The sequence below is a fragment of the Rhincodon typus genome, chromosome 45 (assembly GCF_021869965.1).
Source record: "Rhincodon typus isolate 14 chromosome 45, sRhiTyp1.1, whole genome shotgun sequence".
Classification (NCBI taxonomy): domain Eukaryota; kingdom Metazoa; phylum Chordata; class Chondrichthyes; order Orectolobiformes; family Rhincodontidae; genus Rhincodon; species Rhincodon typus.
The window spans coordinates 3,926,658-3,943,959 of NC_063376.1; the positions used below are offsets into that span (position 1 = coordinate 3,926,658).

Here is a 17,302-nt window from a genome sequence, read left to right on the forward strand (position 1 = left end):
TCTGCAAACAATGTCCATATCTTCTCCCCATTGGTTCTTCAGCCTCAACGTGTGGTCGGAATTATATCGGAATTACACAAGTCTCCGGGTGTTCTTTCCGGCCCAAACTACAGGTTAGGGGTAGGGTTGATGGAGGTGTCACACATCTCGATGTGCACATGGGAGGTGATTTCCGGGAAAACAGCTTGAACATTCAGCAGGGTTCCCAACCTCTGGCCTTTTGAGATCTGCCCAGAATAGCGATCAGGCCGGAAATTGAAAATCTTCACACACAAACCTGGAGTCAGAGAGATTTGTAGATATTAACCAAGAGGATTCTGAAGTGGCTTGACAGGGTCAACGCTGAGCAAATTACATTCGGAATATCGTGAGCAGATTTGGGCGCCATATCTAAGGAAGGACGTGTTAATCTTAGAGGAGGTCCAGAGGAGGTTCACAAGAATAATGCCAAGGAGGAGCGGTTGAGAACTCTGGGTTTGTACTTGCTGGAGTTTAGAAGGATAAGGGGGCAGGGATCTGATTAAAGCTTACAGAATACTGAAAGGCCTGGATAGAGAGGACACGGAGATGTTTCCATTTGTAGGAAAGACTAGGACCCAGGGAACTGCCTTAGAGTGAAGGGGGCAACTCTTCAGAACTAAGATGTGGAGGAATTTCTTCAGCCAGAGGGCGGTGAATCTGTGGAACCCATTGCCACAGAAGGCCGTAGATGCTAAGTCTTTGAGTGTCTCTAAGGCAGGAATACATAGGTTCGTGATTAGTAAGCGGGATCAAGGATTATAGGGCGAAGGCAGGAGAATGGGATTGAGAAACATATCAGCCACCATCGAATGATGGAGCAATTGCAATGGGCCGAATGGCCTAATTCTGCTCCTATATCTTTTGGTCTTCCAGGATGCCTTTTTCTTTTCCCTTATTCGTTCACAGGATGTGGGTATCACTAGCTAGGCCAGCATTTATTGCCTGTCCCTAATTACACAGGGTAGTTAGGAGTCCACCTCATGGACTCACATGTAGGCCTGACCATGTAAGGATGGCAGTTTCCCTCCCCAAAGGACAATAGTGAAGCAGATGGGTTTTCCCCAACAATTGACAATTATCCATGGTCATCATTAGACTCTTAATTCCAGAATTTTTTATTGAATTCAAATTCCACCATCTGGTGCGACAGGATTCAAACCCAGGTCCCTTGAACATTATCTGGGTCTCTGGATTAACAGTCCAGCAATAATACCACCAGGCCATTGCCCTTCATAATCATTGCTTACCCTTGTGGGGGTGTGCAGGATAAGATGGCCTCATCTCAGAATACAATGCAGCCAACTTCAGACTGAGATGAGGAGGAATTGCCTGTCTTAGAGGGTTGCGAGTCTTTGGAACTCCTTGCCACAGAGAGCTGTGCAGGCAGAGTCCTTGTGTATACTTAACACTGAGATAGATTCTTGATCAGTCGGGGAATCAAGGGTTACAGCAGGAATGTGGATGTGAGGAATGTCAGATCAGCCACGATCCAACTGAGTGGTGGAGCAGGCTCAAGGGGCTAAATAGTCTACTCCTGTTCTCATTTCATATGGACTCTATAAGGGTCAGTGGACTCGAAGCGTGATCTCTATTTCTCTCTCCACAGATTCCATCAGACCTGCTGAGTTTCTACAACGCTCTCCGTCTTTGTTGCAATGATATAATTCCTGGACTTGCATTACTCTCAAACACCAGCGCCTTTCCCAGCTCCAAATTTCCCAATCATTACTGCCAACACAACCTGGTTAATTTAGGCCACCTTTCAAAACTGGGCCTTTTGTGGTAACGATAGTGAAGACACAGAGAAGCTGTTTCCATGTTTGTTAGAGACAAACTACAGATGTTACCTGAAAATTTGCAGGGTTAGCCACAATGATGTTAACTGAAATTGAATGAAATGAGGAGGAGAAATCATATGGAACCTGGGGATGACCTAATGATCAGAAAGGGCACTGGTTTGAAAGTGGTTCTGTATGGTTGTCGGTGTGTATGTGTACATGTGCTTGTGTGTGTGTGTTTGCGTCAGTGTGATTGTACGTGTGTGAATGTGTTTGTTTGTGTGTGTACGTGTTTAGATCTACAGCTGTAACTCAGCACTAACAAACCGGACTGTCACAGAAATTCTGCAAAAGCTGAATATTTGCTTTAAAACACACACAGTGAATCAGATCTGAAAATGTGGACTGTTTACTAGCTGAATTTGGGATTATCATAGAATTGTGTTGTGCATACAGTTGATCAGATTCATAAACATGGTGAACTGAAAGTTCACAATAAAGTTGATGTCCGAGTCCATTAAGACTGTAATTGCTTTGGGGGCAGATGAGAGAAGGTTCACTAGTTTAATTCCAGAGATGAGGGGTCTGTCTGATGGGGAGAGACAGAGCAGTTTGGGCCTATACTGTCTTTGGATTTCAGAAGAATGAGAGGAGATCTAATTATGGTCTATAAGATGTTAAAGGGGATTGACAAAGTGGGGTAATCTAGAATTAGAGGCCACAGTTTTAGGATAAGAGGGTGGCAGATTTAAAACAGAGATGGAGAGGGCACGTTGTGAGGCACGGTCTTCTCCCTCTCACCTTCTCCCTCTATGTCTCACCTGATCCCCGCAACATCACTCCATTATCAATCTCGTTACCATTGTTATAAGGATTGGCCCGTCTTATCAGCTTCCCATTGAATGGGGCGTAGATCACTGATCCCTCTTTGCAGATCACGTCAACTCCCAAGTGCCTGCCGTTGTCTCTGGACACAAAAGAACATAGTTAGACATCTCCCGCACTATCACACCCATTCACTGAACTTACAGGATACTGAGAGGCCTGGATAAAGTAGATATGGAGAATATGGTTCCACCAGTAGAAGAGACTAGGACCTGAGGGCACAGCCTCAGAGTGAAGGGACAACTGTTTAGAACTGAGATGAGGAGGAATTTCTTCAGCCTGAGGGTGGTGACTCTATGGAATTCATTGCCACAGAGGGCCATGGAGGTCAAGTCATTGAGTATCTTTAGGACAGAGATAGAGTTCTTGATTAGTAATGGGGATCAAGGCTTATGGGGAGAATGCAGGAGAATGAGTTTGAGAAACATATCAGCCATGATTGAATGGCAGAGCAGACTTGATGGGCCAAATAGCCTAATTCTGCTCCTATATCTTATGGTCTTATGGTCACTCAGGCTGAATCTTGAGTGATGAATCTGTCATTTTAAGAGGTTATTTTGTCCTTTGTTTATTTGAAGACAGGTTGTATGGCAGAGGTGTAGAGCTGTCTACTGAAGATCACTTGTGTAAACAGCTTGGGAGGCCTTTGGTTTTTTTTTAAATGCATCCTGAATGGGTGTGGAGAGCTCTCACAGATCAGGATTTCTCAGTGGTAGCAAAAGCTATTGGGGTCTCAAAAGAGTTGGAAGCTTCAGTGAATGTCTCCTGGCTGCTACTCTCCCCTCTGAATATTTTCTTGATGTTGTTTCTTTCCTCCTGGATGGCAGAACTGCATGTAAGAATCTGTGTCTGAATTTTTTTTTTGCCAAGACGTGTCTTTTTGGAATGTTACAATGTTGGAACAGTTTATTAGCAACAGTTACTGTTTCTATTATTCTGTTAAGTTTCCAATCTAAGTTATTCTAACTTCTTCTTTCTTTGGTTGTATTTTAACTATAAGAAGACCATAAGACATCAGAGCAGAAATTAGGCCATTCGGCCCATCAAGTCTGCTCTGCCATTCAATCATGGCTGATAAGTTCCTCAACCCCATTCTCCTGCTTTCTCCCCGTAACCCTTGATCCACTTGATAATCAAGAACCTATCTATCTCAGTCTTAAATGTACTCAATGACCTGGCCTCCACAGCCTTCTATGGCAGTGAATTCCATAGATTCACTGCTCTCTGGCTGAAGAAGTTTCTCCTTATCTCCGTTCTAAAAGGTCTTCCCTGTACTCTAAGGCTGTGCCCTATGGTGCTAGACTCTCCTGCGAATGGAAGCGAATGTCCAGGCCATTCAGTATAATGTTTAAATAAATTTTGTTTTGGTTAACATCGAATAGTTTGACCAGTCGCATTGCATCTGGAATAGGCACTTTGCATTTGACTTTAGAATAAGAAAATGTTATGGTAGAGGCTACCTTCTTAAAATACTTTGAGGGGGTCTTGTGTGGTCAATGACAGACTAGGGGCTTTAGTCGGGATCGAAATCCCTAATTCCAGATTGGGTTGAGGATTGTTGGACTCAAAGGCTGCGATGGCATTGTTGGTGTTTGTCATTTCAGGTGGTGAAGTTAGCTGGTTTAAACAGGGTGCGCCTTGTGTAATAATGGCTCTTACAGTCACAAAGAGTTTTCTAGGGTCGAAGAAGTCACTGCAGAAGTTTTAAAGAGCGTGAGAAAGGCAAAGCTTTCAGAGTTGGCAGACAGGCAGGACTTGGGATTTCCTGGGTCTGCGAGAAAAGGGGAGATAGTTGTGGAATTTGCGCAGCATTTAAAATTTTCAGAAATGCCATCGGAATCTTTGGAAATGGCTAAAATTCAATTGCAAATGAAGCAGGTTGGATTAGAGGCAAAACAAAGAGTCTGAATTACAATTAAAAGCAGAGCAAAAAGAAAAGGAGACGGGGGGCCTAGCAGAAGAAAGAGGGACAGAAAAAGAAACTGGTAGAGAAAAAACCTCTTAAAGCATCATCAGCCTTGGGAGTGAGAGGCGTATCATGAGGAAAAGTGGGCTAGGGCTGGGCTAGTATCTATTGGGCCTTAGCAGAGCTTCTTCCCAGCATCATTGGAATTTGTTGGCTATCCCTAATTGCCCCTTGAGCCACACGGGCTTGCTAGGGCCATTTCAAGGAGGCAGTTAAGAAACAAGCCTATTGGCAAGGGTCTGGAGTCACATATAGGCTAGAGTATGTAAGGACTGCAGCTTTCGTTCCCTGCAGGGCATTAGTGAACCAGATGGTTTTCATAGTGGCCCCCATTCTTTCCACCTCCAAACTGGACATTTTCCTTCCATTCGGATTCAGGTTTCACCACCTGCCATGGCAGGCTTGGAACCCACGGCCCCCAGATGATTATCTTAGGGGTTCAGCATGACAAGTCTAGCAGCAATACCTCAATTGTCAGCTTTTCCTCAGCAAACAATGTAAATTGTTGTTCCCTTCATCTTTTGGCATTCTTGCCAGTCTGTCCTGGTCTGATGTTTGCCAGATGGCATTTGGTCTCTTTCCAAAATTAAAAAAAAAAATTCCTTCATGGGATGTGGTCCATTGTGCCCATTCCTAACTGCCCACAGAGAAAGTGGTGGTATATCTTTATAACCTCTTCCAGCCCCTACAACCCTCCCCATCTCTGTAACTTTCTACAGTTCTTACACCTTTCCTTATCTCTGTAACCTCCTCCAACCCCTATACCCCTCTCTATCTCTGTAACCTCCTCCAGCCCCGACACCCCTCTCTATTTCTGTAGCCTCCTCCAGCCCCTACACCCCTCTCTATTTATGTAACCTCCTCCAGCCCCTAAACCCCTCTCTATCTCTGTAACCTCCTCCAGCCCCTACATCCCTCTTTATCTCTCTAAACTCCCCCAGCCCCTACACCTTCCATACCAGTGTAAACTCATCCAGCCCCCTACACTCTTCCCTATCTCTGTGACTGCCTCCAGCTCCTACACCCTTCGCTATCTCTGTAACCTCCTGCAGTCTGTACACCCCTCCCTATCTCTGTAATCTCGTCCAGTCCCTACAACTCTCCCTATTTCTGTCACCTCCTCACCAGCTGAGGTCCCCGTACTCCTCTAATCTGGCCTGTCAGACTTCCTAAATTATATGCACACCACCCCCACCAATGACTGCAATACCCTCAGCTGACCGGGCCCCAATTTCCAGAATTGCCTCTGTAACCCCATTTCACTCTCACTCTCTGTCAATACCTCCTTGCAAAAGCATCTCTGCAATATCATCCTACCTCATACTGGGGCAGGGGGGAAGGGGGCAGTGCGGTATAAAGCAGGAGGTGTGGGAACTCCACTCTAAAGCACCATGTGTTGTTTTCCCACATTGACAGTTGCTACGCAAATAGAAAATAGAAGTGGTGCTTGTTGAAGGTGTGGGTGGAGTGCATCACTAATGAGAATACAAACATTTACCTGGGTGCTCCATATGCTCCACTGCCGTAGCTATCTGTCCCCCTCACTCTGTTTGTTGGATTACCCCTGCACAGTTTACCCCAGCGACCAGCTGCAACTGTGGGACAGAGAGGCAACAACAAACTTACTGTCACTGTCAAAGCATCTAAGATCGAAGGGAAAATATCAAGCAATCGCTTTTAATTCCTTGTCGTAGAGACATACAGCATGGAAACAGACTGTTCGGTCTAACTTGTCCATGCCAACCAGATATCGTAAATTAATCTGGTCCCATTTTCCAGTATTTGGCCCATATCTTACTAAACCCTTCTTATTCATATATACATCTAGCTGCCTTTTAAACGTTGTAATTGTACCAGCCTCCACCACTTCCTCTGGCAGATCGTTCCAAACACACACCACCCTCTGTGTGAAAAAATTACTCCTCAGGTCCCTTTTATATCTTTCCCCTCTCACCTTAAACCTATGCCCTTAAGTTTTGGACACCCCCAGCTAGTGAAATGGCCTTGGCTATTCATCCTATCCATGCCCCTCATGATTTTATAAACTTCTATAAGGTCACCCCTCAGCCTCTGACGCTCCAGGGAAAATAGCCCCAGCTTATTTGACTTCTACCTATAGCTCAAACTCTCCAACCCCAGCAACATCCTTGTAAATCTTCACTGAACCCTTTCAAGTTTCACAATGTTTTTCCTATAGCAGGAAGACCAGAACTGAATGCAGTATTCCAAAAGTGGCCTACCCAATGTCTTGTACCACCACAACATGACGTCTCAACTCTTATACTCAATGCACTGACCGATAAAATGTACCATATCTTTTCTTCACTACCCTGTCTACCTGCAACTCCATCTTTAAAGAACTACGAACCTGCAGATCAAGATCTCTTTGTTCAGCAACTCTCCCCTGAAACCTACCATTAGGTGCATAAGTCCTGCCCTGATTTGACCTACTAAAATATATCTCATTTATCAGATGAAACTCCATCTGTCACTCCTCAGCCCATAGGCCCATCTGATCAAGACCCGTTGTATTCTGAGATAATCTTCTTCACTGTTCACCATTTTGGTGTCATCTACAAACTTACTAACCTTTCCTCCTATAATTGCATCCAAATCATTTATATAAATGACAAAAAACAGTGGACCCAGCATCTATCCTTGTGGCACACCGCTGGTCACAGGCTTCCAGTACAAAAAGCAACCCTCCCCTATTACCTACAAGCCAAATTTGTATCCAGTTGGCTAGCGGTCCCCAGATTCCATGTGATCTAAACAGTCTACCATGCAGAACCTTTTCGAACACTATGCTGAAATCCATACAGCCAACATCTACCACTCTACAGTGATTGATCATCTTCGTCACTTTTTTAAAAACCTCAACCAAGTTACTGAGACACGGTTTCCCATGCACAAAGTCATGCTGGCTATCCCTAATCAGTCTTTGCTTTTCCAAGTACATGCAAATTCTTTCCCCCAGGATTCCCTCCAGCAACTTACCCACTGATGTCAGGCTCACCGGTCTACAGTTCCCTAACTTTTCCTTACCACTTTTCTGAAATAATGACACCACGTTAGCCAATCTCCAGTCTTCCGGCATCTCGCCCATGGCTATTGATGATACAAATATCTCAGCAAAGGGCCCAGCAATCACTTCCCTAGCTTCCCACAAAGTTCTGGGATACACCTGACCAGGTCCCAGGGGTTTATTCACTTTTATGCTTTTTAAGACATCCAGACGTCCTGTGTAATATGGACATTTTTCAAGATAGCAATATTTATTTCTCCAAGTTATCTAGCTTCTACATCCTTTCCCACAATAAATACTGACACAAAATATGTGTTTGGTATCTCATCCATCTCTTGAATTTCCACATATAGGCAGCCATGTAGATCTTAAAGGGGTCCTATTATCTCCCTAGTTACTCTTTTGCACTTAATGTACTTTTGCTGAGAGAGTAGGAGTGGGAGTGGATTCAGAGGGAGATAAAAGTCTGTCAAGTGAGCACAGGAGAGTGTCATTAGACTGGGTGGGATATTAAAGGGTGAAGATGTGACAGGGTGAAGGGGATGAGACAGGGTGGGATATTAAAGGGTGCAGGGTGTGAGAGGAAGAGTTGGACTAGGTTGGGTGAGATATTAAAGGGGGTGGGAAGTGAGGGGTAGAGTGGGATTAGACTGGGTGGTAAATTAAAGTGTATGTGAGTGAGGGGGAGAGTGAGATTAGACTAGGGGGCTTATTAAAGAGTGTGGGAAGTGAGGGGGAGAGTCGGATTAGACTGGGTGGAATACTGAAAAATGCAGGGAGTGAAGAGAGTGTGGGATTATACTTGGTGGGATATTAAATGGTGTGTGGGAGTGATGGGGAGAGTGAGATTAGATTGGTTGGGATATTAAAGGGTGTGGAGAGTAAGGGGGAAGAGTGGGATTGACAGGGTGGGATATTAAAGGGTTCGGGATGTGAGGTTAAGAGTGGGCTTAGAATGGGTGGGATATTAAAGGGTGTGGGTAGTGAGGGGTAGAGTGGGAGCAGACTGGGTGGGATATTAAATGGAGCAAGAGGTGAGGGGGGAGAGTGGGATTATACTGGAAGGGATACTAAAGGCAGTGGGGAGTGAGGGAGCAAATGAGTCGCTTGATGTTTGCACTTTAATCTTGGGATGGGGCTGAAGCTCAAGGCATTGCTATCCAGCAATAACACTGAGCTTCTGGAATAATCAATAGATAGTACTGGGAGCAAAAGGCTGAAATTACTCAGGGACATAAGAACATAAGAACTAGGAGCAGGAGTAGGCCGTCCGGCCCTTCGAGCCTGCTCCGCCATTCAATAAGATCATGGCTGATCCTTTCGTGGACTCAGATCCACTTACCCGCTTTCTCACCGTATCCCTTAATTCCTTTATTGTTCAAAAAAAATCTACCTTTTTTTTAAAAACATTTACTGAAGTAGCGTCAACTACTTCACTGGGCAAGGAATTCCATAGATTTACAACCCTCTGGGTGAAGAAATTCCTTCTCAGTTCAGTCCTAAATCTGCTCCCTCTAATCTTGAGGCTATGCCCTCTTGTCCTAGCTTCACCTGCCAGTGGAAACATCCTCTCTACTTCTATCTTATCTATTCCCTTCATAATTTTATATGTTTCTATAAGATCCCCCCTCAATCTTCTGAATTCCAATGAATATAATCCCAATCTACTCAGTTTCTCCTCATAAGCCAACCCCCTCAACTCCGGAATCAACCTAGTGAACTTCCTTTGCACCCCCTCCAGTGCCAATACATCCTTTCTCAAGTAAGGAGACCAAAACTGCACACAGTACTCCAGGTGTGACCTCACCAGCACCTTGTACAGCTGCAACATAACCTCTCTGCTTTTAATCTCAATCCCTTTTAGCAATGAAGGACAAACCCTGTTAAATAATGCCTTGAGCAGGAAATGGAAATCCCGGCTTTCAATTCCTGTATGTTTGATCATTCCAAACTTTGGACTGTTCCTGTAAACAGTTTGAAGAATAGATCACTCTATAAGTGTAAAACATTTCTACTGTATCCCTTCCAGCCAGACACAGTATAAAGTGACTCACCGTGAGAGAAGAGAAACAGGAAGATAAGTTCCTTGAACATGATGAGATCAGAATATCTGGGGAAAACGATTCAATCATTATTTGAATAGACTTGTTCACTAATCATCAGCTCCAACATTCATTAATACTCAGCACAGCTTGATCCAGTTTGCTTTAGGGTTAGTATCAACTCAGAGAGAGAGGATTCAAGTACAGGAGCAGGTATGTCTGGTTGCAATTTCACAGGACCTTGGTGAGACTGCACCAGGAGTATTGTGAGCAGTTTTGATCTCCTTAGCTGAGGAAGGATGTTCTGGCTGCAGAGGGAGTGCAGTGGTGGGTTACTGGACTGAATCCTAGGATAGTAGGACTGTCGTACGAAGAGCGATTGGATCAGTTAGGATTATATTCACTGACATTTTGAAGCATTAGGGAGGGGGATCTTAGAGACTCCGATAAGATTCCAAAAGGATAAACACAGCAGTGATATTCCCGATGACCAGGGAGTTCAGAACCAGGGATCACAGTCTAAGGATACATCGTAAACAATTTACAAGTGAGATGAGGAGAAATGGCTTCACCCAGAGAGGGGTAATCTGTGGAATTCCGTGCCACAGAAAGCAGCTGAGGCCAAAACATTAAATGTTTCAAGAAGGAGTTGGGATAGTTTCTGGGGCTGAAGGGATCAAAGGGTTTTGGGGGGAGATAGCCTGAAAGATGGAGGACTGTGTTGGATGATCAGCGATGATCATATTAATGCGGAATGGTCTCCTCCTGCTTCTGTTTTCTATATGTCTAGGATTTCTGTGAGGGGTTAAAGTGGACAGTAACATAATCCCAATCTGTCTTTGCATCGTCACAAGGAATTGTCCAATCTGGACGAGGCTCTTTGGCCCACCATGACCATGCAGGCTCCCTGTGACAAAATTTGTATCATTGTCTTTTCACCTTCCTCTCATTCAAACATATCACCGAGTTCCCTTTGGAAAGAGACTGTTACAGCTGCTCCGAGTGCCCTTTCAGGCAGTGCTTTCCAGATCGGAACTTGACTCCTGATCATATCTCCAGCCCTTCTGCCAACTATGGTAACATCTGGATGCCCTCCCCAACCAGCTGTCAATGTTGCTGTCATGGGTAAACATGACCCTCAGAGCTGGAATGCCTCGTTGGTGTGTCCCCTTCTTTCTATCATTGATCAATCCCTCAACAAGGATGGATTACCTCTGTGGGTTAGTGCATTAAAGACATTAAAGCATATTAAACAGGCATTACGACAAAGCAATCGATCTCTGTGTGAGTGCAGCTTGCAGACTCACAGCAGGCTGAGACCCAGGCAGAGTCACAACATTGTATACACACAGTACATGGAGACCTCTGTCCTCTCTATACAGAGGGGTCTAATCCCACTCACTGCACTATCACCAGTCGATGAACTGAGCTGGAGAAGTCACCGATCGTGGCTGATTCAGAGATCAAGGAAGAGGAGGAGAGAAATAATACCTGTCTCCACCAACACAGTGGAAATTCAGAGTCTTATACCTGTCGGCTCTCCGTCCTTTGTCTGAAAGCTTGTCAGGTCTTCCTCGCATTAATAATACTGCCTGGAGTTGACCCACAGTTCATGGGCATGCGGTAAAGGGAAATGTCGGTTATAAGCAGTGGGTTTTGGGGTTGTTTAAGGACATCAGATTACTGATATCTTATATCGCTGACATTGCGGTACCCAGTGAACCACTAACTGAGGCCATTATCAAGAAAGTCATTGACCAATGGGGCTGCAATATTGACCTCCCTCCCTTTGTTGACATCCCCTTCAATGAATAAACACTGGGCCTTGAATCCTGATAGAGCACAAGGGCACAATACTGTCTGAAGCAGAGTGGAGCAGTTCCAGTAGCTTGGTTGGGGGTTAAAAAACAGAACCTCACTTTAACCCACAATGCGAGTGGTCAGGTCTGGACTACCCCAGAGTCTGTGTCCCCTCAGGACCATGTTGGGTCAGTTCTTGACCTGGCTGACTGATGGAACAGAGTGGTTACAAAACAGATGGAGGCCATTCAGCCCACTGAGCCTTAACTAGACCTCCCACAATCAATGTGGGCCAACCAATGTTTAGCTGACAGCTAACATTCCACATCCCATTGAGTCTCATTAGCCTCCACTCAAAACCCATCACCTCAGTCTCCAATGTGGTCTACACATTGCAGGAACAGGCCATTCAGCCCAACTAAGTGCATGCTAGAATAGAGACGAAGGCAGATTCGCCAACAGTCGCACAAGCTCTCCTCAGAGGAGAGGCGTGATGCAACGAGCAGGAATCATTCGCAATTCCTCAGAAAACGACTCTCCCTCAGTGGAGCTGAGGGGAGGGGGCGAGAAGGTAGGTAATACAGATGGGAAGAGAGCAGCAGATGAAGGGCCTCAGTGTTGTTGGTGTTAGAGATTGAGAGACTGAGTGCAGGGAGCATTCAAAGGCCTGGCTCTTGGGTGAAGCCTCAGGCTTGTTGCCAGGACCCTGCTGCCTTGGCAGCTCTCAGCCCATCACAGCATCTTCTTCATCGATTGGCCAGAGAGCCATGACGAGAGATGTTGTGAGGTATTGAGATAGAAACATGCTGAGGATCAGACCACATCTTCAGCTGATATGTGCGATTTACAGATCAAAGGCCCAATTCAACAGTGAACTGAGGGGAACGGGATCCCAGGGCAGAGCCCAATGGGACGCAGTTTATTTACAGTGGACAGCATGGGGTTAGATACAGAGTAATGCTCCCTGTACATCATCCCCCTGTGCACCATCCCCCATCAAACGGACCGATGATAGAGACAGCACGGGGTTAGATACACAGTAAAGCTATCTCTTCACTGTGCCCAGCAAACACTCCCATGACAGGGACAGTATGGGGTTAGATACAGTGTAAAGCTTGCTCTACACTGTCCCCATCAAACACTCCTTAGGACAGACACAGCAGGGGATTAGAGACAGAGTAAAGCTCTCTCTACATTGTCCCCATCAAACAATCCCAGCACCCGGAAAGCACGGGGTTAAATACAGACTAAAGCTCTCTCTATGCTGTCCCCATTAAATACTCCCAGGACAGGGTCAGCACACGGTTAAATACACAGTAAAGCTGCCGCTACACTGCCCCATCAATTATTCCCAGCACTTGCACAGCACAGGGTTAGTTACAGAGTAAAGCTGCCTCTACACCTTCCCCCATCAAAGGATCCAAGGATAGTTACAGTATAGGGTTAGACACAGAGTAAAGCTCCCATTACACTTTCCCTGTGAAAGACACCCAGGACAGGGGCAGCACAGGGGTTAGATACAGAGTAAAGCTCCCCGTACTTTTTCAATCTGAGAGTAAAGTCCTCTCTGCTCTCTTATACTGAAAGTAAAGCTCCCTTCACTCCCTTGTACTGGAACTAAAGCTTCATGTACACTGTCCCCAACAAACACTTCCAGGGCAGGGATGGCATGGGGTTAGATACAGAGTAAAGCTCCCTCTACACTATCCCCATCAAACACTCCCAAGGACAGGGACAGCACGGGGTTAGATACAGAGTAAAGCTCTCTCTACACTGACACCCCATCAAACACTCCCAGGAAAGGGATAGCACAGGGTTAGATACAGCGTAAAGCTTCCTCTACACTGTCCCAAAGGAAACACCCCCAGGAAAGGGACAGCACAGGGTTAGACACAGAGTAAAGCTCCCTCTGCACTGTCGCCCCATCAAACACTCTCAGGACAGGGACAGCACGGTTTCAGATACAGAGTATCTTCTGCACAGTCGGGAATAATATCTATCAGAAGCAGCCTGAATGACTGTGATGCATTCCAGTCCCAGCCTCAGCTTGTTTTTAATGTGGATTGGTGCCTTTGCTCGTGGAAGAAGCAGGGCCATGGTTTCATCTGTCCTGAGAACCCTCCCACACAGAGGGAGCATCCAATCTGGGAGCGATTCACACCAAATAGCTGAGGCAAGAGCCCTGCATTTGTCCCACCATCTCCCCACATCCCGGAGAAGATAAAACTGGGATGAGTACTTGTTGGCAAATCCGTAAGATCTGCCTTAGCGTACATAATGAAAAAAAATTTACAGAAACTCTTTTTCTTGTCCCTTTGATTGCTGGTAGCAGAATCAGTGACCAGAGGGGCACAGAGTGAAGGGAATTGACAAAGTATCCAGAGAGAGGGCTGGTCAGTTTTATTTCCCCAGGTTGGGAGGAGTCGGGGGGGGAGATATGTCATGATCTGCTACACATTAGCGGAAAAGCAGATTGAATTGGAATTATCCAAGCAGGATTTGTACCCTTTTATCTGGAGGGGACAATCTGCATGAATACAAGATAAAGAGGCAGCCTTTGGGGTGAGGACACATTAGGAACCTCTTTCAAAGAGGCCATCAGGAGTAGGATGACACGAGTGGCCCCCGTCAAAGGCAGAATTCCCCTGAAGAATGACCGTCATCCCCGTACAAGAATTGAGAGTCACTAACTGACAGGGCACTCCAGTCTTGCGTTAACGCTCCTTTTTAATTATTAATCTCCATGGATCAATCAGCCCGTGAGCCAAAAATGTCGAGAATCAGAGTGAGGGAGCGTTCGCTTGTGATTTCATAGGTTTGTGAGTACAAGAATTAAAAGATCTTGCTACAAACATCCACTCCCTCCACCACCAACACTCAGTGGCAGCAGTGTGTACCATCTACAAGATACACCGCAGAAATTCACCAAAGATCCTCAGACAGCACCTTCCAAACCCATGGCCCCTTCCACCTGGAAGAGCAAAGGCAGCAGATACATGGGAACACCAGCCCTCTGAAAGTTCCCCTCTGAGCCACTCCCCATCCTGACTTGGAAATATATCGGCTGTTCCTTCAGTGTTGCTGGGTCAAAATCCTGGAACTCCCTCCCTAACGGCACTGTCTGGGTGTCCCTACACCACATGGACTGCAATGTTTCAAGAAGGCAGCTCACCACCACCTTCTTAAGGGGCAACTAAGGACAGGCAATAAATGCTGGCCCAGCCAGCAATGAGTGAATACAAAAAAAAAGATTCGAGTTTAGATAGGACTATTTTTGGAACAATTTCGACTCTGCATCGAAGGAAGGATATATTGCATTGGAGGTAATACAGTGTAGTCTCACTGTTTTGACCTCTGAGATAATGGGGTTGTTCTATATGATAAGGGACTGAGTAAATTGGGCCGTTATTCTCAGAGGTTTGAAGAATGAGCTGTGATGGGGTGGCATGGTGGCTCAGTCGTTAGCACTGCTGCCTCACAGTGTCAGGGACTTGGGTTCAATTCCACTGTTGGACGACTGTCTGTGTGGAGTTTGCACGTTCTTCCTGTGTCTGCATGGGTTTCCTCTGCGTGCTCTGGTTTCCTCCCATAGTCACAAAGATTTGCAGGTTAGGTGGATTCGCCATGGGATATTGCCCATACTGTCTAGAGATATGCAGGCTAGGTGGGTTAGCCATGGGAATGCAGGTTCACAGGGATAGGGTGGGATGCTCTTCAAAGGGTCAGTGTGGACTCAATGGGCCAAATGGTCTGCTTCCACACTGTCTATGATCTCATTGAAATTTGCAAGACTTTGAAGGGGTTTGAAAGAGTAGACACTGAGAGGAACAGGAAGAGAATGGTGGAGAGTAGGGGGGTTGAAAGAATGGGTGATAGAGAGAGAAAATGGAAGGGAGAGCAACGTTGAGCAAGAGTGAGGTTGAGAGAGAGAGAGAGAGAGAGAGAGGGTAAGAGATGCAGGTGTTTGAGAGAGAATGGGAAAGATATTGGGGAAAAAAGAGAGAGGGTGAGTGAGATGGTGACAGAGATAGAAATGGGAAGAATGAGAGAGAAGAAGTGGCGAGGGAGTGTGGAGGTGGGAAAGAGATAGAATGAGGAGGAAAGAGAGAGGGTGAGGCAAATTTTCCAGATTGAAAACTCTCTTCAAGTGTTATGTGGCTTATCCAGTTTAGAGTTGCGAATTCCTGGGTGAATGATGCACTGTCTCTCCCTCTCCCTGAAGACTTAACGTCTACCTGACCGAGCCCTTCATTGGTTCGTCTTTTATTCTGGAAAACAAAACTGGAAGAAGAGCTCTGAGTGAGAATGAGTGAGACCATTCAGCCCAGGGGCTTTAATTCCACTCAGAAAGCCGCTGCCTTCACCCAGGGTTGGGGGTGGCAAATTCGATGGTGAAGGGGAATGGAAAAATAATAAATGGGAATGAAACATGTTTTAAAGAATTGAAGAGTGATGGAGAAAAGGGGTTAACATGGTGTGAAGGGGTGGAATGGCCCTCCCGGGGATGCGGGGGAGTGGACGCAGGGCGCTGCATTTTTCTATGATTCTATGACAAGCTGCTAAATCAGCATGTTCATCATTCTTTGTGTGAAGTGCTTCCTCATTTTGTTCTTAGTTTGGCTTGCAGTGGTCAGGCCATGTGTCTGATGCATGTTTAATTTGAGATCCCACAAAACTGCTAGAGGCTCTAACTACTGTGTCACCATGGTGGGGAGGGGGCTGAGTAAATTGGCTCAAGATTCTCTGGTGTTTGGGAAAAACAAACATGAGATGACCTCATTGGGAGATTCTGAAGGGGGCTTTGATAGGGGAGGTGATGTCCCAGTGGTATTATGGCTGGACTATTAATCCAGCAACTCACCTAATGTTCTGGAGACCTTGGTTTAAATCTCGCCACAGCAGATGGTGGAATTTGACTTCAATAAAGAATCTGGAATTAATAGTCTCATGATAATCATTGCCATTTGTTGGGGAAAAGCTCATCTGGTTCACTGATGAACCTCTGCTCCTCTGATACTGCCTGGCCTGCTGTGTTCATCCAGCTTGACACCTTGTTATCTCTGATTCACTACTGTACTTTAAGGAAGGAAATCTGTCATTCTTACCTGGTGTGACCTACATGTGACTCCAGACTCAAAGCAACATGGTTGACTCTTAACTACCTGCTGAGCAATTAGGGATGGGCAACAAATGCTGGGCCTAGCCAGTGATATCCACATCCCATATGTGATAGAGTCGTACAACACAGAAACAGACCCTTCAGTCTAACTTATCCAAATCAGCCAGACATCCCATTTGCCAGCATTTGGCCCATATTTCTGTAAACCCTTCCTTCTCATGTACCCTTCCAGATGCCTTTTAAATGTTGTAATTGTACCAGCCTCCACCACTTCCTCTGGCAGCTGGAAATCAATAAGAAAGAAGTTGAGGGATCATTTCCACTTGAGGGGGGAACATAAAACAATTTTAAAAAAGACACTGGGGCAATTTTATTTTTATATACAGAAGGAGATTTGTGCGTAGAATGAACTTCCGGAGGAAGTGGTGGATGTGGGCACAGTTACAACGTCTAAAAGACATTTGGTTTAGTACATGAATAGGAAAGGTTTGGAGGGATATGGGTCAATATGCAGGCAGATGGGACCAATTTAGTTTGGGATTATGGTAAGCATGGAGCGGTTGGACCGAAGGATCTGTTTCCATGCTGTGCGACTCTATGATTAATTAATTAACCTGCCCTTGATTCTTTGCGATCTATTGAACAGTATTCTCTCGACGACAAGGC

At 45.6% G+C, this 17,302-nt stretch overlaps 1 protein-coding gene across 1 annotated transcript in view; it reads right to left on the minus strand.

The window, feature by feature from the left end:
• LOC125487822 (leukocyte cell-derived chemotaxin-2-like) overlaps nucleotides 1–17,302 on the minus strand; it is a 17,808-nt gene continuing 506 nt past the window's right edge. Inside the window, exons 2-5 of the mRNA XM_048620195.1 lie at nucleotides 9,730–9,785; nucleotides 6,149–6,245; nucleotides 2,621–2,766; nucleotides 1–277 (exon numbers count right to left, since the gene is read on the minus strand). Of these exons, the coding sequence (XP_048476152.1) occupies nucleotides 108–277; nucleotides 2,621–2,766; nucleotides 6,149–6,245; nucleotides 9,730–9,769 (453 nt within the window). The 5' untranslated portion in view covers nucleotides 9,770–9,785 and the 3' untranslated portion in view covers nucleotides 1–107. The remainder of the gene's footprint in view (nucleotides 278–2,620; nucleotides 2,767–6,148; nucleotides 6,246–9,729; nucleotides 9,786–17,302) is intronic.